General features: G+C 45.1%; 1 protein-coding gene across 1 annotated transcript in view; it reads right to left on the bottom strand.

The window, feature by feature from the left end:
- Nucleotides 1-25837, bottom strand: part of LOC140198133 (uncharacterized) — a 73783-nt gene that overhangs the window by 16592 nt on the left and 31354 nt on the right. The window contains exons 3-7 of the mRNA XM_072259085.1: nucleotides 22881-23147; nucleotides 19443-19559; nucleotides 15591-15692; nucleotides 1723-1830; nucleotides 1551-1637 (exon numbers count right to left, since the gene is read on the bottom strand). Coding sequence (XP_072115186.1) covers nucleotides 1551-1637; nucleotides 1723-1830; nucleotides 15591-15692; nucleotides 19443-19559; nucleotides 22881-23147 — 681 coding nt within the window. The remainder of the gene's footprint in view (nucleotides 1-1550; nucleotides 1638-1722; nucleotides 1831-15590; nucleotides 15693-19442; nucleotides 19560-22880; nucleotides 23148-25837) is intronic.

Raw genomic sequence — 25837 nt, 5'->3', positions numbered from 1 at the left:
ATAGAGTTTAAGAGTCGCGATATAATGATGCAGCTCTATAAAACTCTGGTTAGGCCACACTTGCAGTACTGTGTCCAGTTCTGGTCGCCTCACTATAGGAAGGATGTGGAAGCATTGGAAAGGGTACAGAGGAGACTTACCAGGAAGCTGCCTGGTTTAGAAAGTATGCATTATGATCAGAGATCAAGGGAGCTAGGGCTTTATTATTTGGAGAGAAGGAGGATGAGAGGAGACATGATAGAGGTGTACAAGATAATAAGAGGAATAGATAGAGTGGATAGCCAGCGCCTCTTCCCCAGGGCACCACTGCTCAATACAAGAGGACATGGCTTTAAGGTAAGGGGTGAGAAGTTCAAGGGGGATTTTGGAGGAAGGTTTTTTACTCAGAGAGTGGTTGGTGCGTGGAATGCACTGCCTGAGTCAGTGGTGGAGGCAGATACACTAGTGAAGTTTAAGAGACTACTAGACAGGTATATGGAGGAATTTAAGGTGGGGGCTTATATGGGAGGCAGGGTTTGAGGGTCGGCACAATATTGTGGGCCGAGGGGCCTGTACTGTGCCTGTATGTTCTTATTCTCTCTATCATCTCTAATTCTAAATATACTTCTGTTGTGTCACCCTTTAATACTGATGTGTATTCTGCTTGTTAACAGTATATTGCAAGCCTTTAGTTAGATCTTCTCCAATCAAATCACAAAGTTAAAATCACTTTTTTTTTAAACTTTAAAAGAACTAAACAGCAAAGAAATGCATATAAAGTCGAAGCCATTAACACCTGGTGGTTCAGCCAAAATTAGTGAATAACTAGACAGTGGGACTCAGAATTATACCCAACAATCAATATCTAAGACATGAAGGTACCTGGTCAAAATTGACCCCAGTCCCATGAATACCACTCGGAGGCAGTCGTGAGAAGGAGCAGACAGGACCTATTCTGCTGACCAAGGTACATAGTTCTGAAGGACACATCTATGTTCGTGGGGCAACAGAAGGCATGTAAACAACCAACACGAGGGAAATCGTCCTTAACATCACCCACACAGTTTCAAAGATTCAGAAAACATTATTGTCATTCTAACCGCACATCAGCTCTGCAGGGCAGAATGAGACAGCGTTTCTCAGGGGCAGTGCAATCATAACATAACAAACGTAACACTAAATAATAAACATAACAATAAATAGTAAAACACAACAGTCATATATCAATTAAAATCAGTTATAATTGTCCAGTGCAAGTTAAAAGTGTCCAAAGCAGAGTCAGGTAGAGCAGCTATTTAGCAGTCTGACTGCCTGTGGGAGGAAGCTGTTTAGTAGCCTTGTGGTTTTAGTTTTGATGCTCCTGTAATGTTTGCCTGATGGCAGAAGAACAAACAGTTCATGGAGAGGGTGTGAGGGGTCTTTAATGATGTACCGTGTCTTCTGGAGGCATTGACTCTGACACAGTTTGTTGCAGATGTGCTTGAACTGACATTGTACGAGACAAAGGAAATACTGATTATCAGAAGCTTGCAGTGTTATGATCAATAATGAAAGGCAAGAGGCAAACTCACAGTTTGGATTACTTGTTAATGCTAAGAACGTAATCGAGGTGATGAACACAACAATGTGAAGTCCAAATAGAGTCCATTTCCAAAACCCTGTCAAGTACAGAAATGTAATGATTAGAGACCTGATAATCTGAGAGGATTAGAAATGTTATCAAATTAATGATCTGTTCCTTACCTGTATTTTTCCGGAAACAGACTGGGTTTGAAACAGAGAACGGTAGAAACAAAATCAAAAGCAGGAGAGGCACAGTCCAGGAAGCCGCCACTGCGAAAGGGTTCGAACCTGGAGCAAAGATCCCACAGTAATGGTCAGCAATTCACTCAGGAAATTAAACCAATGAGATGCAGTGATCCCATTCCAATACTGAAGCTCATGCTTCTTATACAGCTCCTGGGGATATAGAAGTTGCTTTAAAGACTGCAGATGTACTCCATCTGCTTGTCCTGACAGGGTGATGGCAAGTCCCCACTGAAACCTCTGCTGTTGTCACAGAGATGTGAGCTGGGAGTCTGCAAAAGTAACACTGAAGTGTGTGCATGTGTCTGTGTCTGTCAGTGGACACTGAAATTGTCGTTATTTCACTGAGTATGCTACTATTCTGGTCAACATTTCAAAGTGATGGAGATCATGGTTACTGGGGCTACACATTCACTAGCCCTGGGCAGACCGGTGTGAGACACTCACAAAGCTCTCCTGGTCTCCATCCTTACAGACCGACCTTCCTTTCATTTTCACAGTCCTTCAGCCCTTCTTTGCAAAAGGAAGTTAATTTCTAACCTCCCATTCTGATGCAAGGTCATTGACTGAATCACTAGTTCAGGCGCTCTCTCTGCAGAAGCTGCCAGCCCTCCGAGTATTTCAAGCATTTTTTTTATGAGCCAGTTGAAGACATGGTCTGGGGGGAGTGGAGGGAAGAAGCTTCAACAGTTACTGGTGGGGGAGGTTGGGAGCTGGTCAGCAACAAACAACTGCAGACATTTAAGTTCAAATCTGCACGTGGTCCAGCTCCTCTACAGGAGTGTCGAGCACTGAGCACAACATCACCTGCCGGGATGTGAGGCTGACTGATTTCTGCAACACCCAGTCCAATTTCTACTGTGGAGATCCCCACTTTTTACTCTGGGGAAAGTAAAGATTCATGATTCAAGTTTATTTGTCATGTGTACATCAAAACAGACAGTGAAATTTGCAGTAACAGGCCTAAGTATGTGCTCGGGGCGATCTGGAAGCGTCACCACACATTCCAGCACCAACAGTGCAAACTCACAATTCTCGGCAAAACACAGAACACAACAAGCAACAAAACAACAACAGCAAAAACAGGACCCATTTCTCCATCCCACCCACACACATCCCAGGGTAGGCCTCCAGCCTCCAGCAGATTCAGATCCGGCCTGCAGACACAGGGCTCCGGCCTCCCAAGCAGACTTGCAGAGATTCGCAGAATCACCTCCGGCCAACAGGCCTTGAATTGCAGACTTCTGATTCAACCCTGGGATCTTGATCCTTAGGATCAATCCCAAGATAAGCTTATCACTGAACACTAAGCCTTGAACTCTGGAGACGAGACGGCAAAACACCGGTCTCACCGATTTGCAAACCCAGGTGGTTGTTGGAGTTCATTCCTCCTGCATGCATGGATCTCTGACCTTGGATCCAGCCGATAACATACTGACCCGAGTGACGGGTTCCTCAATCACTCTCCACTGGCCAGACATCCAACATCTGGCCACAGATATCCCATGTCGGTGTCGCTGGCCTTTGAACGCGGAATGGAGACTCTGCCTGGCCCCGAATTTCCCCACATCCCTGTTGCTGAACAACGTAAGTGCTTACTAATTTATTAAAAAACACGAACAGAACAGCACCCAAAACTGACGTAGGCTCAGGTGACCCAGTCCCTGGTGCCCCAAGCATCAGCAATAGCTTCAGTCTGGCCATCACTCCCTGTTACTGTCTTGAGACCTTCCATCACATCAGCCTCTCGCTGTTCAAACTCGAAGGACGTAATCTCTGCTCGTAACTTAAATCCTTAGTAAATCTACAAACCCCATTTCCAGAAAAGTTGGGATATTTTCCAAAATGCAATAAAAACAAAAATCTGTGATATGTTAATTCACGTGAACCTTTATTTAACTGTCAAAAGTACAAAGAAAAGATTTTCAATAGTTTTACTGACCAACTTAATTGTATTTTGTAAACATACACAAATTTAGAATTTGATGGCTGCAATACACTCAACAAAAGTTGGGACAGAGGCATGTTTACCATTGTGTTACATCACCTTTCCTTTTAATAACACTTTTTAATCGTTTTGGAACTGAGGATACTAATTGTAGTAGATTTGCAATTGGAAATTTTGTCCATTCTTGCTTGATATAAGACTTCAGCTGCTCGTGGTCCGTGGTCTCCGTTGTCTGATTCTCCTCTTCATGATGCGCCATACATTTTCGATAGGAGATCGATCTGGACTGGCAGCAGGCCAGTCAAGCACACGCACTCTGTGTCTACAAAGCCATGCTGTTGTAGCCTGTGCAGCATGTGGTTTGGCATTGTCCTGCTGAAATAAGCATGGATGTCCTGGGAAGAGACGTCGCCTTAATGGCAACATATGTCTCTCTAAAATCCTAATATACGCCTCAGAGTCAATGGTACCTTCACATACATGCAACTCACCCATGCCGTGGGCACTGATGCACCCCCATACCATCACAGATGTTGGCTTTTACACCCTTCGCTGATAACAATCTGGATGGTCGTTTTCATCTTTGGCACGGAGAACTTGACGCCCGTTTTTTCCGAAAACTAGCTGAAATGTGGACTCATCTGACCACAGCACACGGTTCTACAGTCTTTCGGTCCATCTGAGATGAGCTCGGGCCCAGAGAACTCACCGATGTTTCTGCATAGAGTTGATGTATGGCTTCCTCCTTGCGTAATACAGTTTCAAGTTGCATTTCTGGATGTAGTGACGGACTGTGTTGAGCGACAATGGTTTTCTGAAGTACTCCTGAGCCCAGGTGGCTATAATTGTCACAGTAGCATGACGGTTTCTTAGGCAGTGCCGCCTGAGGGCTCGAAGATCACGCGCATTCAACAGTTGTTTCCAACCTTGCCCTTTCTGCACTGAGATATCTCTGAATTCTCTGGATCTTTTCACAATATTATGTACTGTAGATGTCGAAAGACCTAAATTCTCTGCAATCTTGTGTTGAGAAATGTTCCTTTTGAACTGACTAACAATTCTCTCACGAATTTTGGCACAAAGGGGTGAGCCACGACCCATCCTTGCTTGCAAAGACTGAGCCTTTGATGGATGCTACTTTTATACCCAGTCATGATACCTCACCTGCTACCAATTAGCCTGCTTAATGTGGAGTCTTCCAAACCAGTGTTACTTGAATATTCTAAAACTTGAATATTATAAAATACTAATATTTTAACTCTGTCCCAACTTTTGTTGAGTGTGTTGCAGCCATCAAATTCTAAATTTGTGTACATTTACAAAATACAATTACAATTAAGTTGGTCAGTAAAACTACTGAAAATCTTTTCTTTGTACTTTTGTCAGTTAAATAAAGGTTCACATGAATTAACATATCACAGATTTTTGTTTTTATTGCATTTTAGAAAATATCCCAACTTTTCTGGAAATGGGTTTTGTACATTGATGTCACACAGAGGTCAAAATGTATCTTCCTAGCCTGGGGCCCAGTATTGCTGTCAGTTCTCCAGCTGTGATCTCACCGGGGCTTTGTCTGGCAGTGGCGCAACCCGTACCCCCCTCCCGTGCTCCAGTGGCATAGCCCGTACCCCCCCCCCGTGCTCCAGTTGGCACAACCCGTACCCCCAGCGCTCCAGTGGCACAACCCTAACCCCCCATGCTCCAGTGGCACAACCCACACACACCCCCTCCCCCGGTGCTCCAGCAGCACAACCCTTACCCCCCACCGCCGCACTCCAGTGGCACAACCCGTACCCCCTCCTGTGCTTCAGTGGCACAACCCATACCCCCCCCCCAGTGCTCCAGCGGTACAACCCCCCCCCCCGGTGCTCCAGTTGGCACAACCCGTACCCCCAACGCTCCAGCAGCACAACCCATACCCCCCCCAGTGCTCCAGCAGCACAACCCTTACCCCCCACCACCGCACTCCAGTGGCACAACCCGTACCCCCTCCAGTGCTCCAGTGGTACAACCCCCCCCCCAGTGCTCCAGCAGCACAACCCTTACCCCCCCACCGCCGCACTCCAGTGGCACAACCCGTACCCCCTCCCGCACTCCAGTGGCACAACCCGTACCCCCCCCAGTGCTCCAGTTGGCACAACCCGTACCCCCAGCACTCCAGCAGCACAACTCATACCCCCCCCAGTGCTCCAGCAGCACAACCCTTACCCCCCACCGCCACACTCCAGTGGCACAACCCGTACCCCCCCCAGTGCTCCAGTGGCACAACCCTTACCCCCCACCGCCACACTCCAGTGGCACAACCCGTACCCCCCCCCCCAGTGCTCCAGTGGCACAACCCATACCCGCCCCCCGGTGCTCCAGTGGCACAACCCGTACCGCCATGAGCTGCTTTGATGATCCCCTGTAGCTGTTTTGGACGCCTTAGTGATCAGTGAATCCCCGCCCCTCAGGGGTTATTGGATTGATATTTACCATTAGAAACCACTCTGCTCGATCCTTTCTAAGTCTAATGTGAATGCCAATGATTAAATATGCTTTGCTGAACACCTCCGCTCCATCCACCAAAAGTGGAACTTCCCGGTGGCCAAACATTTTAATTCCAATTCCCATTCCTGTTCTGATATGTTAGTCCATAGCTTCCTCTTGTGTCAAGATAGATTCACCCCAGGGTGAAGGAGCAACACCTTTCATTCCGTCTGGGTAGCCTCCAACCTAATGGCATGCATATCTATTTCTCCTTCCAATAATTACCCCCCTCCCCTCCCCTCCTATTCCCTACTCTGGCCTCTCACACTTCTCACCAGCCAGTTATCTCCGCCCGGGTCCCCTTCTTCTTTCTCCCTCATTTCCAGCCTTTTATCTTTCCTACCCACCTGGCATCACCAATCACCTTCTAGCTGTCCTCCTTCCCCTCATCCCACCTTTTTATTCTGGCATCTTCCCGCTTCCCTTCCAGTCCCGAAGAAGCGTCTCGGCTCGAAACATCGACTATCTATTCATTTCCGTAGGTACTGCCAGCCCTGCTGAGTTCCTCCAGCATTTTGTATCTGTTGATTTGGATTTCCAGCATCTGCAGAATCTCTCATGTTAATGACATCCATTTGCCATAGTTTTGAACATTTGCCTGGTCTAATCATCTCTCTCGATTTGCTTTAATATTGCCATTCACCGCACTTACGACATCACATTTCTCTGTGCCAATGGTGAACTTGGTGGTGCAACTTTTATCATAGATAGGAGGAGTAAACCTGAACGTATTTCGGTAGATCGCCTTTGTTATGTACCCCTGGGAATCCTTTTTGCTGTGGACTGTCACTTTAAGGCACAAGAGAGAACTGAGACTAACTTTTGGATTTCTGCTGAGAGAGAGAGGGGCAGAGTCTGCCTTTCAGCTCGTGTTTGCACTTTTACAAGGACAGTGACTACTGCTGTCAGCTTCTGGGTTGCCATGGAGAGAGAGAGAGGTGGAGTTATTTGATGGACAATCGATGTTATGGTGTCTCTACAGTATGTTTACTTTTTACAAGGACAGTTACAGACACAGAAACACATGCTCAGAGTCAAGATGGTTTCGATCAATGAAAGACACCAGTGAGTGAGGTCCTGGTTTAAACTTTCAGTAGCCCCAAAGGGGTGAGTTGAGATAGATCCTGAGTATTGATAAACGACTCTCACAAGTTTTCTGCAACTAGGACAAGTTCGCAGGAAGAGAGGAGAGATAGGTTTGAAACAGAAGAAACCGAGTGACAAAGAGATCACTGTTTGGACTCTCTCTCTAAGTAGCCCATGAGGGTGAGTTTGATTCCACTCGACTACGAAAGTGTGATTGTCATGTAGTTAATCCACAGGAGGGGGTTCTCTGGGCAGGGGAGTACCTTTGTGAATACCACTGTGTGTTACCCTTGTTTGGGTGTGGTAGTTCACTGAAGAAAGGCACCCCTGTGGCAAATCACTGTTGGAGTTATTTCATATGTCACGGAACTGGATAAGTGGCCATCACAGTTGTGTGTTAGGGGTTACCTTGTGTGGAAACTACCTGTGTGTGACAATCCTTGCCTGGGTGGGTAGTTTTACCGCTTGAAGACGGTACCTCAGTGATAGACTACTGTTGGTGATAATCCATACGTGGATTCTGTTTGAGTACCCTGTGGCCACCACTTTGGGATGACCCGTAGCTGAATTCGGGTGTGGTACCAATTGTGTTGAAAGGATATTCGTTGAGGATCACTGTCGGTGATATTTCGTGTGTGGAGTGGAAGAACATTGGAGATTAAACCTACTACTATTGTTATTTTGTATTGCTGTAGTGAAATCTGTGGAATATCGACGTAATTGCCTTCTCTCGACATTTACCTTGGATTATAAATATCTCTCTCCATCACTACTCAACTCAATACCACGAACTGAACTGAAGTTTACCCATCACAGTAAGACGGTATCCATTTACCCCTAGGCTTGAAGAAGCTTGGTTTCTATATTTCCACACTTATATACATATAATCTTTGCTAACCTGCTTAATATATCTGAATTTATATTATTGTATTGTGTAGTTAATAATAAATAGTATTAGTTAATAGCAATACCAGACTCCAAAGTGTTTTCTATTTCTGCTGGTTCCTTAACCCGTCACGGGGTACGTGACACCTTAAACTGGCCCACCAAGAGTATTCTGCTGCCATGCCCCTGGTGTCAGGATCTGACCATGAGTGTGTTAACACAACTCTGGACGAGCCCGAGGAATATAAGGGGTGGAAACACATGCATAATTCACAACCAACGACATTGAGTTGAGGGTTAACCTTAAAAGGTTGGTCCGACATTTTATTTCACGTGTTTTATGTTCTGTGTGGTTAAACATAAAGGAGTTGTTACGGAAAATGCCTGTCGTCTTATTTACGAAAACATACATTTACGATCTATAGGGCTCTTAGAGTTAATTTAGCATTAATTTGAAAGACGAGTTGTGAGTTTTTTCCCCGCAAATTCTCTATGACAACCCTATACAACAATTCATCTCTGTGACAGGAGAACACATCATAGTACAATAGTCTCCGTTTAATTATTTCGTACAGTATTATTGCACATTATTGAACATTGGTACATTATTGTATATATTATTATTCTGTATTTTATTATTAGTTAAGTCTTCACACTGTTTTTTTTTTAAAATGTTGCTGCTGTAACTAAAGAATTTCCCACTCGAGATCACTAAAGAATGATTATTATTACAACACTTCTTGGAATGTATGTGGGATGGTTTTTTGAACCAACATGTCGAGGAACCAACTAGAGAGCAGGCTATTCTGGACTGGGTTTTGAGCAATGAGGAAGGGTTAATTAGCAATCTTGTTGTGAGAGGCCCCTTGGGTAAGAGTGACCATAATATGGTGGAATTCTTCATTAAGATGGAGAGTGACATAGTTAATTCAGAAACAAAGGTTCTGAACTTAAAGAGGGGTAACTTTGAAGGTATGATTCGTGAATTAGCTAAGATAGACTGGCAAATGACACTTAAAGGGTTGACGGTGGATATGCAATGGCAAGCATTTAAAGGGTGCATGGATGAACTACAACAATTGTTCATCCCAGTTTGGCAAAAGAATAAATCAAGGAAGGTAGTGCACCCGTGGCTGACAAGAGAAATTAGGGATAGTATCAATTCCAAAGAAGAAGCATACAAATTAGCCAGAGAAAGTGGCTCACCTGAGGACTGGGAGAAATTCAGAGTTCAGCAGAGGAGGACAAAGGGCTTAATTAGGAAGGGGAAAAAAGATTATGAGAGAAAACTGGCAGGGAACATAAAAACCGACTGTAAAAGCATTTATAGATATGTAAAAAGGAAAAGACTGGTAAAGACAAATGTAGGTCCCCTGCAGACAGAAACAGGTGAATTGATTATGGGGAGCAAGGACATGGCAGACCAATTGAATAATTACTTTGGTTCTGTCTTCACTAAGGAGGACATAAATAATCTTCCAGAAATAGTAGGGGACAGAGGGTCCAGTGAGATGGAGGAACTGAGCGAAATACATGTTAGTAGGGAAGTGGTGTTAGGTAAATTGAAGGGATTGAAGGCAGATAAATCCCCAGGGCCAGATGGTCTGCATCCCAGAGTGCTTAAGGAAGTAGCCCAAGAAATAGTGGATGCATTAGTGATAATTTTTCAAAACTCTTTAGATTCTGTACTAGTTCCTGAGGATTGGAGGGTGACTAATGTAACTCCACTTTTTAAAAAAGGAGGGAGAGAGAAACCGGGGAATTATAGACCGGTTAGCCTAACGTCGGTGGTGGGGAAACTGCTGGAGTCAGTTATCAAGGATGTGATAACAGCACATTTGGAAAGCGGTGAAATGATCGGACAAAGTCAGCAGGATTTGTGAAAGGAAAATCATGTCTGACGAATCTCATAGAATTTTTTGAGGATGTAACTAGTGGAGTGGATAGGGGAGAACCAGTGGATGTGGTATATTTGGATTTTCAAAAGGCTTTTGACAAGGTCCCACACAGGAGATTAGTGTGCAAACTTAAAGCACACGGTATTGGGGGTAAGGTATTGGTGTGGGTGGAGAGTTGGTTAGCAGACAGGAAGCAAAGAGTGGGAATAAACGGGACCTTTTCAGAGTGGCAGGCGGTGACTAGTGGGGTACTGCAAGGCTCAGTGCTGGGACCCCAGTTGTTTACAATATATATTAATGACTTGGATGAGGGAATTAAATGCAGCACCTCCAAGTTTGCGGATGACACGAAGCTGGGTGGCAGTGTTAGCTGTGAGGAGGATGCTAAGAGGATGCAGGGTGACTTGGATAGGTTGGGTGAGTGGGCAAATTCATGGCAGATGCAATTTAATGTGGATAAATGTGAAGTTATCCACTTTGGTGGCAAAAATAGGAAAACAGATTATTATCTGAATGGTGGCCGATTAGGAAAAGGGGAGGTGCAACGAGACCTGGGTGTCATTATACACCAGTCATTGAAAGTGAGCATGCAGGTACAGCAGGCGGTGAAAAAGGCGAACGGTATGCTGGCATTTATAGCAAGAGGATTCGAGTACAGGAGCAGGGAGGTACTACTGCAGTTGTACAAGGCCTTGGTGAGACCACACCTGGAGTATTGTGTGCAGTTTTGGTCCCCTAATCTGAGGAAAGACATTCTTGCCATAGAGGGAGTACAAAGAAGGTTCACCAGATTGATTCCTGGAATGGCAGGACTTTCATATGAAGAAAGACTGGATGAACTGGGCTTGTACTCGTTGGCATTTAGAAGATTGAGGGGGGATCTGATTGAAACGTATAAGATCCTAAAGGGATTGGACAGGCTAGATGCAGGAAGATTGTTCCCGATGTTGGGGAAGTCCAGAACGAGGGGCCACAGTTTGAGGATAGAGGGGAAGCCTTTTAGGACCGAGATTAGGAAAAACTTCTTCACACAGAGAGTGGTGAATCTGTGGAATTCTCTGCCACAGGAAACAGTTGAGGCCAGTTCATTGGCTATATTTAAGAGGGAGTTAGATATGGCCCTTGTGGCTACCGGGGTCAGGGGGTATGGAGGGAAGGCTGGGGCGGGGTTCTGAGTTGGATGATCAGCCATGATCATAATAAATGGCGGTGCAGGCTCAAAGGGCCGAATGGCCTACTCCTGCAACTATCTTCTATGTTTCTATGTTTCTATTACCTCACGCCGATCCAGTTGGTGGCGATATCGCACCTTTAAGTTGCACTGCTAACCCACACAAACTGGTGTCCAACCGTTGTAAAACAAGATACAGACAGACACAAACTGGTGACGCAGTGTTTGGAATGAGGTTTCCGCCCTGCCCTGGAGAAGGTTTGACTTTATCATTACTGTATCGTTCGCCTTTTGCAGCAGCGATTTCCGCTTTGTGTGCCTGGTGCTCAAGATAATCTGTCAGCATTGGTGAATAATTGTTGTAAACAAACGGCATATTCCCTGTTACAGCGCTCAGAACTGTGGTCACCGAGAAAGCTACTCGGGACTATTACAGGGACGTACCAGAACTTGGACATTTGTGGAGCGGAGTAAAGGGGAGGTGGGGACAGTGTTGTAGTTGTTTACATTTGGTCGGTCAGGGCTCGATCAGGGGATTTCACAACTGATACTCCCTATTTATAGTGTATAATGTGGGACGGGCCATGAACCTTTGAACGCATCCTGCACTGTTGGTTTCTCCTAATGATCAACACATCCTATTTCCTTATGCACCCAACCCCCACCCCCGAAGAGTCTGCTATCACGCAGTTGCTTTCCCTGCTTCCCCTCCTGTCAGACACGCACTCAACCCATCGTCCCTCCTCCCTTTGCTTTTTCATCAGATTGCTGTCCTATCCCAGACTCCTGTCATTGTCTCCACCTGTCCTTCCCTGCATGGCCCCACCTGCCCATAAACCATGTCACACCTGGCTGCACCAGTCACTTACCAGCTCATGACCCTGTCTCCCTCCCGCTCACCTCTTTATAACTGGTAATCTCCCCTTTACACTCTCAGCCTTGAAAGAGGGTCACAACCAGTGTAAGTCGTTGTGATACGTACGGTAACAAACTTTAAAAGACAGCTGCATGGAGAGGGAAGGTTAGAAGATGGTGGACTAGCTCAGATGAGGCATTTAGTTTGGTGTGAACTATTTGAACTGAGGGGCCTACTTCCATTGGATCGATAATTCAAATCGTTAACCATCATGTTGGCTCTGCAGATGCTGCCTGCCCCACACGGTTCCTCCAGTAACACACACAAGATGCTGGAGGAACTCAGGAGGTCAGAAGCATCTATGGAAATGAATAAACAGTTGACGTTGCGGGCTGAGGCTCTTCTTCAGGTCTGGAAATAGTCATAGTCTTAGTTATACTTTATTGATCCCGGGGGAAAAAGGTTTTCGTTACAGTTGCACCATAAATAATAAATAGTAATAAAACCATAAATAGTTAAATAGTAATATGTAAATTATGCCAGTAAATTATGAAGTAAGTCCAGGACCAGCCTATTGGCTCAGGGTGTCTGACCCTCCAAGGGAGGAGTTGTAAAATTTGATGGCCACAGGCAGGAATGACTTCTATGACGCTCTGTGTTGCATCTCGGAGGAATGAGTCTCTGGGTGAATGTACTCCTGTGCCCAACCAGTACATTATGTAGTGCATGGGAGACATTGTCCAAGATGGCATGCAACTTAGACAGCATCCTCTTTTCAGACACCGTGAGAGAGTCCAGTTCCATCCCCACAACATCACTGGCCTTACAAATGAGTTTGTTGATTCTGTTGGTGTCTGCTACCTTCAGCCTGCTGCCCCAGCACACAACAGCAAACATGATAGCACTGGCCACCACAGACTCGTAGAACATCCTCAGCATCGTCCGGCAGATGTTAAAGGACCTCAGTCTCCTTAGGAAATAGAGACGGCCCTTCTTGTAGACAGCCTCAGTGTTCTTTGACCAGTCCAATTTATTGTCAATTCGTATCCCCAGATATTTGTAATCCTCCACCATGTCCACACTGACCCCCTGGATGGAAACAGGGGTCGCCGGTACCTTAGCTCTCCTCAGGTCTACCATCAGCTCCTTTGTCTTTTTCACATTAATCTGCAGATATTTCTGCTCACACCATGTGACAAAGTTTCCTACCGTAGCCCTGCACTCAGCCTCATCTCCCTTGCTGATTCAGCCAACTATGGCAGAGTCATCCGAAAACTTCTGAAGATGACAAGACTTTGGGCAGTAGTTGAAGTCCGAGGTGTAAATGGTGAAGAGAAAGGGAGACAAGACAGTCCCCTGTGGAGCCCTAGTGCTGCTGACCACTCTGTCGGACACACAGTGTTGCAAGCACACGTACTGTGGTCTGCCAGTCAGGTAATCAAGAATCCATAATACCAGGGAAGCATCCACCTGCATCGCTGTCAGCTTCTCCCCCAGCATAGCAGGGCAGATGGTGTTGAACGCACTGGAGAAGTCAAAAAACATGACCCTCACAGTGCTCGCTGGCTTGTCCAGGTGGGCGTAGACATGGTTCAGCAGGTAGACGATGGCATCCTCAACTCCTCGTCGGGGCTGGTAGGCGAACTGGAGGGGATCTTAGTGTGGCCTGACCATAGGCCGGAGCAGCTCCAGAACAAGTCTCTCTAGGGTCTTCATGATGTTGGAGGTTAATGCCACCGGTCTGTAGTCATTGAGGCCGCTGGGGCGCGGCGTCTTCGGCACAGGGACGAGGCAGGACGTCTTCCACAGTACAGGAACCCTCCGGAGCCTCAGGCTCAGGTTGAAGACATGGCGAAGTACTCCACATAGCTGAGGGGCACAGGCTCTGAGCACCCTGGTACTGACACCATCCGGTCCTGCAGCCTTGCTTGGGTTGAGACGTTTCAGCTGTCTTCTCATCTGTTCAGCTGTGAAGCCCACCGTGGTGGTTTCGTGTGGGGGGAAGGGCTATAGTCATGAGAGCAGGGTGGGGGACTGTGAGGAGGGGTAGGAGGGGAGAGTGGGATATGTGTTGGTTGGGGGCCGACAACAGATGGCTCGTGTGGGGGATGAGCAGGGGCCACAATGTCAAATCTGTTAAAGAACAGGTTAGGTTCATTGGCCCTGTCCATACTGCCTTCAGCTCCTCTGTTGCTAGTTTGCCGGAACCCAGTGATGGTCCTCATCCCCCTCCAGACTTCTCTCATGTTGTTCTGCTCGAGTTTCCACTCAAGCTTTCTCCTGTACCTATCTTTAGCCTCCCTGATCCTGGCTTTCAGGTCCCTCTGTATTGCCCTCAGCTCCTCCCTATTTCCATCTCTAAATGCCCTCTAAACAGCCAAGGACCATGTTTCTTTCCTAGTCAAACTCACCCATCAGCTACTTTTCATGCAGGGCCTTAAGAACATAGAAAGAAAGCCAGACAAAAAGCTCAAGCAGGGTGTTGTAAAGGGAAAAAGAGGCCATGAAATATTCTTTGAAAAGAGGATTAAGGAAAATCCAAAGGCATTTTATAAATTTATTAAAATAAAGAGGTTAGTGAGGGAGAGAATAGGAGGGAATTTATGCCTGGAGCCAGAGGATATAAGCAAGGTACTAAATGAGTAGTCTCCAACCTGATGGCATGAATATCGATTTCTCATTCTAGTAACTTTTTCTGACCCCATCCCCTCTTCTATTCCCCACTCTGGCCTTTTACCTCTTCTCACCTGCCTATCACTTCCTCCTGGGTCCCCTCCTCCTTCCCTTTCTCTATTGGTCCACTCTTATCAGATTCCTTCTTCTCCAATCCTTTATCTTTCCCACCCACCTGGCTCCACCTATCACCGGCCTCCTTCCCCTCCACACCCCAACCTTTCCAGACCTGAAGAAGTGTTTTGGCCCGAAACATCAACTGTTTATTTATTTCCATAGATGCTGCCTGGCTTGCTGAGTTCCTCAAGCATTTTGTGTGTGTTGGTTTGGATTTCCAGCATCTGCAGACTCTCTTGTGATAATGACATCCATTTGCCGTAGCTCTGAACATTTGCCTGGTCTAATCCTCTCTCTTTCTGCTTTAATATCGCCATTCACAGCGCTTATAGCATCACATTTCTCTGTGCCAATGGTGAGCTTGGTGGTGTGCCTTTTTATTCCAACACCTGAGTCAATCTGACAGAAAGTTGCAGTGCCAACACAGGTCCTTGCCCTTGTCTGACACCATTAACCTCATCTTCTCAATGTAAGCACCTGAAAATGACCTCCACTGGCTGTGGGGTCAAGGACTGCAGCTGCCGGTAGTCCAGGTAAAGTGACTCACAATTACCAACTGAGACACTCATTCCATTCTCATAATCCTGCAGACAACAACTGTGATTATTTTCATTGAAATAAAAATCATTTTGTGCACCTACCTTCAATGTGAATCCAGCAAATGAGGACAATGAAGATTGCCACAAGAGACGCAACGTCACAGATGAACAGGCCCAGCAACCAACTTTCGTGGTTCTTCAGAACTACAAGGAAACAATCAAGAACAATCAGAATGTGAGGTCCACGCAAATGATTTAACACAGGAATCAGCAGTGAAAGTGTTCCAGATAATAGGGATGGCATCCAGGTTTGGTCAGGCTGTTGCGTGTCCGCATTCCCTAAACAAGAGGCAACCTGGCCAGATCAAAAACAGACCAGATCAGTGTTCCCTCTAATTTGTAATGGCCAGTGTGTGCAAAAATCTTGTGTTGTGCAACTTTTTCCCCCAGTGACAACATGTGCACTGAATAACTTTTTCAATAAAAACGGTATAAATAAGCCAGTTCTAAAATCTGCAGACAAATTATCGCAAAGTCCATGTTGTCAACACCGTCTGCATCAGAAACCGGAAAAGGAAATGTGATTGCGTGTGATCGTGAAATATACTTAACGAGGTAGAGGGCAACAACCTTTTATGTGCAGTTTAAATTCCTTTGTGCACAAGTAGCAAATGATTTGTGCACACGCACCTTAGGAGGAACACTGGACCACATGACAGTGCGTGGAATTGGAATTGGCCCAGCAAGCTCATTGACACTTGCAGCAAGTGGAGAATCTGTACAGACAAAACATACTACTGGGAATCAGCTTATATTTGACACCTTGTGTAATCTCATTATCCGCTGCCTGTGGATATGAAAAAGACATTTGCTGGAATCCAGTGCCAAGAAGAGGAGGAACGAGCTCACTATGAATCAGCTGTGCTGTTTATCCCAATAATTTTGTTTTGCAAGAATAATCCTCCCTAGCCTACTGCACTGAAGTTACACTGTTTTAAGTGTGAAATCTTTTCCGGTGCCAAGAATTGGAACATTACTGCAGTCAGATGCTCAGAGGAAATAGCAGGTGTTCTGGCCCAGAATGTAAATATGGTGCAGGCTAAACTATCCAAATGCAGGGACACTTCATGTAGAAAGAGTAAAAGTTGCCCAAAGGGTCCAGAGGTAACTGGTCAGCCACATATAAGGATGCATCACCACACATCTCTCCTTCACTTGGTTCTTTGTTCAACTCATTCAGCTGTTGGTCCAGCATTTGTCGATTCTCATCATGTGCCCCAGAAAGTGATGCTGTTACCTTTTGCTTTGCTCCCATCCCATATTCCAGTCCACTTCAAATCCCCCTTCTGGAAAAGATTCCCTCTCCGATCCCTTCCCATGATCTTTTCAAGTTTCCAGCCACACATTGAAACGCTAAGTAACACCCTCTGAAAGCTTCTGAATTTCCAGCTTCTGTTGAAATGGTTTCTCTCTCAGCCTGGTAGAAAAAAAAGTACAAAACCCGAATACTTGTTAAATGCTGAGACATTGAAAGCTGAGGGTGTGCAATGGGACTGGGATCTCACTGCACTCAAATCACCCAAAGCTAACATGTAGGTAGAGCCAGCGATTAGAAAGGCAAACAGCACATTGTTCTTTATTACAAGGAAAAAAAATCAGTTCAGGAGTAGAGATACCTTACTCCGATTGTAGAGATCTATTACATATAATGAGCTGCATCGGGAATATTGTAAACACAAGAGATTCTGCAGATGCTGAAAACCCAGAGCAAGTGCTGGAAGACCTCAGCAGGTCAGGCAGTATCTATTAAAACGAATAAACAGCCAAGACCAGTTCTGATGAAGGATCTCGACCCAAAGTTCGACTGTTTATTCCTCTCCGTCAATGCAGCCTGACCTGCTGAGCTCCTCTAGCATTTCTCTGTGTGTTGCTCAAGGTTTTGTTTCTCTGATGAAGGAAGGACACACTTGTCCTAAAACAAGAGTGAACAAGACTTCATCAGATTCATTGCTGGGAGGGTTTATCATTCAGATGGTAATGCTTCCCCTGGCCACAGAGCTGCAAAGTAAGCAGTCACAGTACTAAGATATGGGGCAACACAATTAGCACTGAAAGAAAGAACTGTCTCAATCAGAGGGTAGTGAACTTGTGGAATTCTCTACCAAAGGCAAACGTGGAGACACGTCATGGAATAAAGTATATAGTGTTACATGCTCAAGGAGATCTGTTTTTTTTTGTGAGAATGCTGTAATGGTCTTTTGGAGGTCACCTGATGTGACTTTCCCGCCGATGTGAGGTCAGGTGATGACAAGTGCCCCGTGACTATATAAGCGTTGTCTCAGGTGACGCAGTGGGTTTTTGAGTTTGTAGATTTCCGGGTAGAACGTGTTGTGCCTCCGTTTCTGTTGCGTGTTTGTTTTTGTGACGCAGTTTCATTTTTAAAACGGAAGGTGCGTTCTCTTACAAGATATTGTATTTGAACTGGAAATTTGTGGCTGGAAGTGCCAATTTACTCAATTCCGACAGTTTTGAAGGGAGAGTGAAGAATTCATCGAAGTGAAGGATCGAGAGAAGTCGGCATCGGTTGGCAGTTTAATAAAGGATTGACCTTATTGAGTCTTCGTTGAAGAGAACCTGCATTGAGATAACTCTTGCAATAGCGCAATGAGTTCATGCACAAAGGCTCTCTCTCTCTCTAAAAGGAATTTAAGGTCAGTTGATTTAAACTGTTTATTTTTGGCATCGGGAATCCTGTGGACAGAACCGGCAGTAAAGGTGCGTCGGTGAAGAAATCGTTCTCCAGAGAAGTCTCTCCCAATTGAATGTGTAAAACTGTTGGACTTTTGAAGTTGTCGCTTTAAGAACTATATCTGACTGTATCGCTTTAAGAACTGTTTTCGCATTTAACGCTTTAAGAACCAGAGCCGATTGGAGTTAATGAACGGCTGCGTACCTGTTTAACCTCCGATTAAAGTTTTCCTTTGTTTTTTTTTCCCTTATCGTTTATATGTGTTTAATAAATGTTTGGTTATTTTTTTATAAAACCTGTCTCGATTAATATTCATTGTTGCCGGTTACGTAACAATAGTAAATATCTTAACTAAATTTCTTGGTTTAACAACTGGTGAAGAGGCTCTCAAAGTTAACATGACCAGAGACTTGCAGCACAAACGCCTTAAAAATTAATTTAATGTTTACTCCCCCAATAAACGATACTAAACACAGATGGAAGTCATTTGGCAGAATTCCGAATTCTTGAATGAAGGTGGAACAACAATATTTGGAACCAAGGATTGTTTATGATCTGGGCAGAAAATCGAAGCAGGTGGTGAAAGACACAAGATTCAAAGATACTCCAAAGTTTGAAAAAAATAGCAAGGACTCAAGGGAAATTAGTACAATACCTGAGGGAGCCAAGCCTATCCCACATACACACACATTCCACAACAATCAGGATGAGGCACCCTTCTGTCACTCTTTACCAACTGAACCGACTCAACACTGGAAGAAAATTCCACATGATTTGTCAAACACAAATTATTTGGGACTCACTCTTTTCCTAAGTGCCCCTCTGGAGTGGGATCAGAGCTGACTTGTGCGTCATTCCAGCTGTTGTGTGTCACCACAGAGGACCATTTCACATCTGGCCAAAAGTGAACAACAGTATCCCATAGATCCCAGGGACTGTCGGGAACAATGCCTGGTCACCTTTCTTTGCCATCTTGCTTGTGTTAGCAGTGGAACACAGAAGAGTACGGCACACAGGAACAGGCCCTTCAGTTCACAATGCGGGTGTCTACCATGATGGGGATGTAAATTAATCCCACCTGTCTACATCCCTCCATTCCCTCTCTGTTCACGTCCCTGTCTAAATGCCTCTCAAAATTAATCAAAGTTTACTTAGAGAAGCCTGTGTGTTTATACCTTAAATGCTAATTAGCTAACGATATGTACCTTTGTCAGGTTCCAAATTCCAGCAGAGCTGAAGAACACCATCAAGAAGTAACACTGAAGAAATCATCAGTTCTATGATCGACAGAGTTATAACTGCGATGTCCTCAGAGGGAAAGCCTGCAATTAAAATAGATTTAAACCATGCAACTGGACACTGCAGAACTGACTGCAAAGGCTGCTGATTGTGGCATTGAATAAATTGTTGCCCTTAACTCCTGCAGGAAAGTGAATGTGTTAACCTCTGCTCAGCCTCATGCCCTGTGATTTCAGAATCTACACACACACACACTCCCTCTGAGGTGTGTTGGCAAGATACTGAATTGTAATATCAGCCAGGAGTATACAATTGATAAGATCCATTCATCTGCCTCGTGGGTCTCCTGCCAAATTTCACCACTGGCTGCTCTGTTGGGTGTCGGTGTGGCCAGATGGGATTAGCACAGTTGGGTGCCTGTTGGTCAGCATGGACATGTTGGGCCAAATGGCCTGTTTCCATTCTGAACATCTCTACACCTAGAACTGGAGTCAGATGTTGACTCAACACTGAATTTAAATACTTTCATACTTTGTCACCCAATTCCTCCCATTTCTTTTGTCGGGAGAAGGTCTGGTTGACTGCCACGATGTGGTTAATGGCACATTAAAGAAGAGAAAGCCACTTCCTGAAGGGAAGGCTGGCTGCAGTCAGGTCCTTGTACATCATGGACATAGGCACTAACTACTGTTACTGTTTTCGCCTCCCAGTGAGTAAAAGGAACTTACAATTTCACAACAGTTTTCACCATCCAACCATACAGCAGCAGTTGTGGATGCTTTAGAGAGAGTGCAGAGGAGATTTACCAGGATGCTGGATTGAATAGCATGTCATATGATGTTAAGTAAAATGAATAAGGCTTTTCTCTTTGGAGCAAAGGAGGACGAGAGGTGACCTGATAGATTTGTACAAGATGTTAAGAGGCATAGATCAAGTGGACAGCCAGAGACTTTCCCTCAGGGCAGAAATGGCTAATACGGGGGGGGGGGGCATAATTTAATGAGATTGGAGGAAAGTAGAGGGGGCATGTTAGAGGTAAGATTTTTTTAATACAGAGAGTGCAGAGTACATGGAATGCGCTGCCAAAGGTAGCGATTCAGGCAGGTACATCAGGGACATTTAAGAGACCCTTAGGTAGGCACATAGATGACAGAAAAGGGAAGTGTCAGATTGGTCTTAGAGTAGGCTAAAAAGGTTTTTAGGCACAAAATTGTGGGCTGAAGAGCCTGTGCTGTGATGTATTGTTCTATGTTTTTGGACTCAGCCAGTGAAGTGCAGCCACTGCAGTAGAGAATGAGGCATCCAATTTGTAGTGATCCAGGCTGCCTGTTTTATTTCAAAATTATCTTTATTATCTTTAGTGTTACGTATTCTACTAATTGTGTCAGTATTTTCCGTGTGCAGTACACCATTGTCTCTTTTGGAGGATACACGCTTCAATCTTTCTAAGGCTTTTCAGAGTCAGGGTCAAGTTGTTTTGTCGCTGCAGTACTCTGCAATACATAATACTTTCTGCGGCACCGCTCCTTAAAGATGTCTTTGATACTATGGAGGCTATAAGACCTGTGATGGAGTTGATTAATCTTACACTTTCCATAGTTTCTTTCAATCTTGCGCAGTAGGTACCCCCTCACTTCCCCCTTCCCCCCCCCCCCACTATACCAGACGTTGATGCTAAAGGCCGGAGACGTTTACACAGTACGGTATTTGTAACCTGAAACAGAGAGCGAGTTTGAAAAGCTGGTGGGAGCAGAGGATGTTGGGAGTGGTGAGGGTGGAGCATCGGGAAAGGGGTGTGGGACAGATAACAGAGAAGAAGCATGGTGGGGGTGGGGGGTTGTTGGCATAGGTGCTGACACCAGGCAAGGTCATTTGATTCTAAATAATTCTTTTACTGATCAATACAGAAAGTCTCTCTGGTACTTCCCGCTCCCTCCCCTCCCCTTTTTCCCAACCATGGTGGCTCCCGCTCTGCCCCCTTCCCACTCTCAGTCCACAATCCAGACCCAAATCAGAATCAGGTTTGTCATCACTCACGTGTCATGAATTGCTTTTCTTTGCGGCAGCAGTACAGTGCAATGCATAAAATTACTACCATACTGTGAAAAGTCCTGTACCTCTTTCCTGATGGTAGTGGGACAAGGAGATGAAGGAGCAGGTGATACGGATCATCAACAAAGCTTCGTGTACAATGCTCCCGGTAAATATTAGCTTCTGTACTACACAGTGATACAACCAGACAGGACTTTCTTGATGCTGCTCCTGTGGAAAGTTGTTTGAATCGGGGCACGACTCAAGTGTTGATGCTACTGTACCTTCTTGACTAACGAGCACCTTAGATCGTCCATCATGGAACTTTGTGCTCTTCACTCTCTCCACAGCAGTGCAAAGAAGGCATACAAGACCGTGGCTTTATAAAACAACCTATTAGGGTGTAATGCTCGACTATGAGTGGATGTACACATTCTAGCTTTTCAGACGACACAAAACCTGGAGATGTCTTGAACTGTGAAGGGGCTAATACATTTCAATGAGATAGAGACAGGCTGCTGGAATGGGCAAGTAGGTGCAAAAGAAATTTAATGCCAAGAAATGCTCTATGCTCCATTTCTGGTAGGAAGAAGAGGTCGCTACGTACACCAGAGCATGCAGCTCTAAATGGGGCACCACAATCTCACTGTCACCATAATGCAATGACAATGAAGTTCTGTTCTACTCTAAAGAGAAAGATCCGGGATATCCTAACAAAGTGGCTAAGCAAATTGAGGAAGTATCTAAAATCATGCAGGTTACTGGTCTCTGTAATTTGAGTGTAAGGTGAGGAATGTTACAAGGGATGTTAATAAAAGACACAGTCTTGGTACCAGACTTTAATAACTACTGTGTATGAATGTTTTGGAGGAGGTGCAGAATAAATTGTGGAATGACTTGAGTAAGTGGGCAGATGGTAGAAGCTGTGTTTATTCGACTTGGAACAGAGGAAGTTGCAAGAGGATCTGAAAGGGAATTTAAAACGTGAAGAGTAAAACAGCAGATGGAAAGGGTCATGAGTTAGAAGAGAAATAATTTGCAAGAGAAGCAAAGCTGGCTAGAGCCTGCACTGAATTTGGTTCAGACGGAAGCAGATTCAACTGTAGTGTTCAAAGGGGAGCTATTAAAGTGTATGAAAGAAAAGAATTTGCAGGGCTATGGATAAAGGGCAGGGGAATGGAATAAATAAATTGCTCTGACAAAGAGCCAATACAGGGCTGATGGACGTGATGGCCTCTTGCTGCACTGTCACCTTTCTGTGAACCTTAATTCTCTGCTGCTGTAGTAATCAGCACAGGGTGCATTCTAAATCCCACCAATCCCAGCTAACCACAAGGTTTAGACTCAAAACGTCATACATAAATTAAACTCACCGAGAACAGTCAGGGTGTAGTCTGACTGGATGGAGCTGACAGGATTGGTTGCCACACAAGTGTATATTCCACAGTCACGTCTTGAAGCCTTCATGATTACAAGAGTCCTATTACCGTCTGTCAGCTGGTAAGGCTGGGAGATTTCCCCTCCGTCTTTCCACCATTGATACTGGTGAGGATCTCCACTGACGTTACAGATGAGCTGGATGGTGGAACCACGACCGTGGGAAGTGGAGTTGGACAATATCAGAGCTTCAACCAGCCTCCCTGAAAGGAAAAAAAAGATGTTGATTAATGAACTGCAATCACTTCCACAAATCTCACTCTGACTTTGGACCAAATGTATTTGAATGAAAGGATTTGATTTCATGCAACAGGTTTGTACTGCCAAGGAGTTCACACCCGGTGTCCTCGTAAAGCATAGAAAGTACAAACAAGAGAAAATCTGCAGATGCTGGAAATCAAAGCAACGCACAGAAATGCTGGAGGAACTCAGTAGGCCAGGAAGCATCTGTGGAAAATGGTACAGTTGACATATTGGGCCAACACCCTTCAGCAGGACTGGCCTTCCCTCTGTGTGTGTTGCATAGAACACTACAGCACAGCAGGCCCTTCAGCCCATAATGTTGTGCCAAACCAAATAAAATAGCCAGCTTAAATAATCCCTTTTTACCTACAAGGAGGAAGGGCAAGAGGCTAGCAGGAAGGTGAAAGGTGAAGCCAAGTGGGTGGGAAAGGTCAAGGTCTGGAGAAGAAAGAATCTAATAGGAGAGGAGAGTGGACCAAAAGAGAACGGGAAGGAATAGGGGACCCACGAGGGCAGATGAGAAGAAGTAAAAAGTTAGAGTGGGGAATTGGGGGGGGGGGGGAGGGGAATTTGTGTACTAGAAGGGGAAATCGATATTCATGCCATCAATTTGGAGACTACCCAGAGGGTATATAAGGTGCTGCTCCTCCACCCTGAGGATAGACTATCCTATCAGATCCTTTCTTCTCCAGCCCTTGACCTTGCCCACCCACCTGGCTTCACCTATCACCTTCCAGCTAGCCTCTTTCCTCTCCCCCCACCTTTATATTCCGGCATCATCCCCCTTCTTTCTCAGTCCTGAAGAAAGGTCTCGGCCTGAAATGTTGACAATTTACTCTTTCCCATGGGTGCTGTTTGACCTGCTGAGTTCTTCCAGCATTTTGTGTGTGTGCTTCTCCACTATCCATTCATTATACCGCCAAATTTTTTTTTTAGATTATGAGAACACTCAGTTCTCTTTCATTGTCATTTAGAAATGCATACATGCATTAAGAAATGATACAATGTTTCTCCAGAGTGATATCACAGAAAACAGGACAGACCAAAGACTAACACTGACAGAACCACATAATTATAACATATAGTTACAGCAGTGCAAAGCAATACCATAATTTGATAAAGAACAGACCATAGGCACGGTAAAAAATATCCTCAAAGTCCCAAGTCGACTGACTCCCGAGTCCCCGATAGCAGGCGGCAAAAGGGAGAAACTCCCTGCCATAAACCTCCAGGCATCGTCAACTTGCCGATACCTTGGAAGCAGCCGACCATAGCCGACCCTGAGTCCGTCCATCCGAAAACTTCGAGCCTCCGACCAGCCCCTCCAATACAGCCTCCCGAGCACCATCCTCTGCCGAGTGCCTTCGACCTCTCCCCGGCTGCTGAAACACGCAAAGCCGAGGATTTCTGGGCCTTCAGCTCCGGAGGTTCCGGTTACCACACAGTAGCAGCTGCAGCAAAGCAGGCATTTCAGAAGTTTTCCAGATGTTCCGCTGTGCTCTCATGTCTGTCTCCATCAAATCAGGATTGTGCACGGTCCCCTACTTGACAGATAACAGACATCACCACTGAAGTGGCCACGCGCGCTGTCGTCGCACCGCCATCTTCTCCCCCCTCCCGGGAGGATTTGCTGATATTTTCAAAATCACTGATCATGCCACCAACATTCTCTTCCAGATGATTAATATATATATGAAAGCCAATAAAGGACCTAGCACTGATCTCCGTGGCACACCACTGGCCGCAAGCCTCCAATATGAAATGCAACCCTCTGTGGGAGGGAACAAGCTTGGATTCATACATTAGGACATAAGGGGCAGGTAGAACAGACAAATGGGGAAGCATGTACAGTCTAGAAAGTGAAGGGGGAGGGCTGATCATGAAATCTGCTGCCGCAAAACAACAAATTTCACAACGTACACTTAGTGTACAGCTGCACATTAATGCAAATCACGTGGCAGCAGCTGAATGCATAAAAGCATGAAGACATGGACTAGATGTTCAGTTGTTCAGACCAAACATCAGAATGGGGAAGAAATGTGATCTAAATGACTTTGACCATTGAATGATTTTTGGTGCCAGATGGGATGGTTTATGTATCTCGGAAAATGCTGATCACCTGGGATTTTCATGCACAACAATCTCAAGAGTTTACAGGGAATGGTGCGAGAAACAAAACCCATCTAGTAAGTGGCAGTTCTGTAGGCAAAAAAAAAGCACATCCTAAAAATTGAGGTTCAAAAGCCTGGACTGGTCTCCTTCATGCTAAGATTATACAATGGACTCTGGTTAATTAGAATACATTGGGAACAATACATTTTGGCCCAATTACGGACTACCCAATTAGCCGAGTTTCACGGAAATAGTTAAAAAGGTAATAAAAATAACTGAGTAACAAATTATGTATTTAAATGATATACAGAACAAATCAGAACACTTTCAATACTACTACAGTATAATAAACTGTGTATTAGATCCTAATAGTTATCAATGGCAGAACTCATCCAGTGTGTGTTGTCATGTTCTTTTGATTGACTGAAAATGAACAAAATCAGCGCAGATGCCTAGTGCAGATAATGGACTGTTTTCAAAATAAACAACAAAATTATCAAAAATTCACATTTTTGAATCTCCCCAATAAAAGCAAGAG

The sequence above is a fragment of the Mobula birostris genome, chromosome 5 (assembly GCF_030028105.1).
Source record: "Mobula birostris isolate sMobBir1 chromosome 5, sMobBir1.hap1, whole genome shotgun sequence".
Taxonomy (NCBI): domain Eukaryota; kingdom Metazoa; phylum Chordata; class Chondrichthyes; order Myliobatiformes; family Myliobatidae; genus Mobula; species Mobula birostris.
This window is presented reverse-complemented; position numbering and strand designations above follow the sequence as displayed.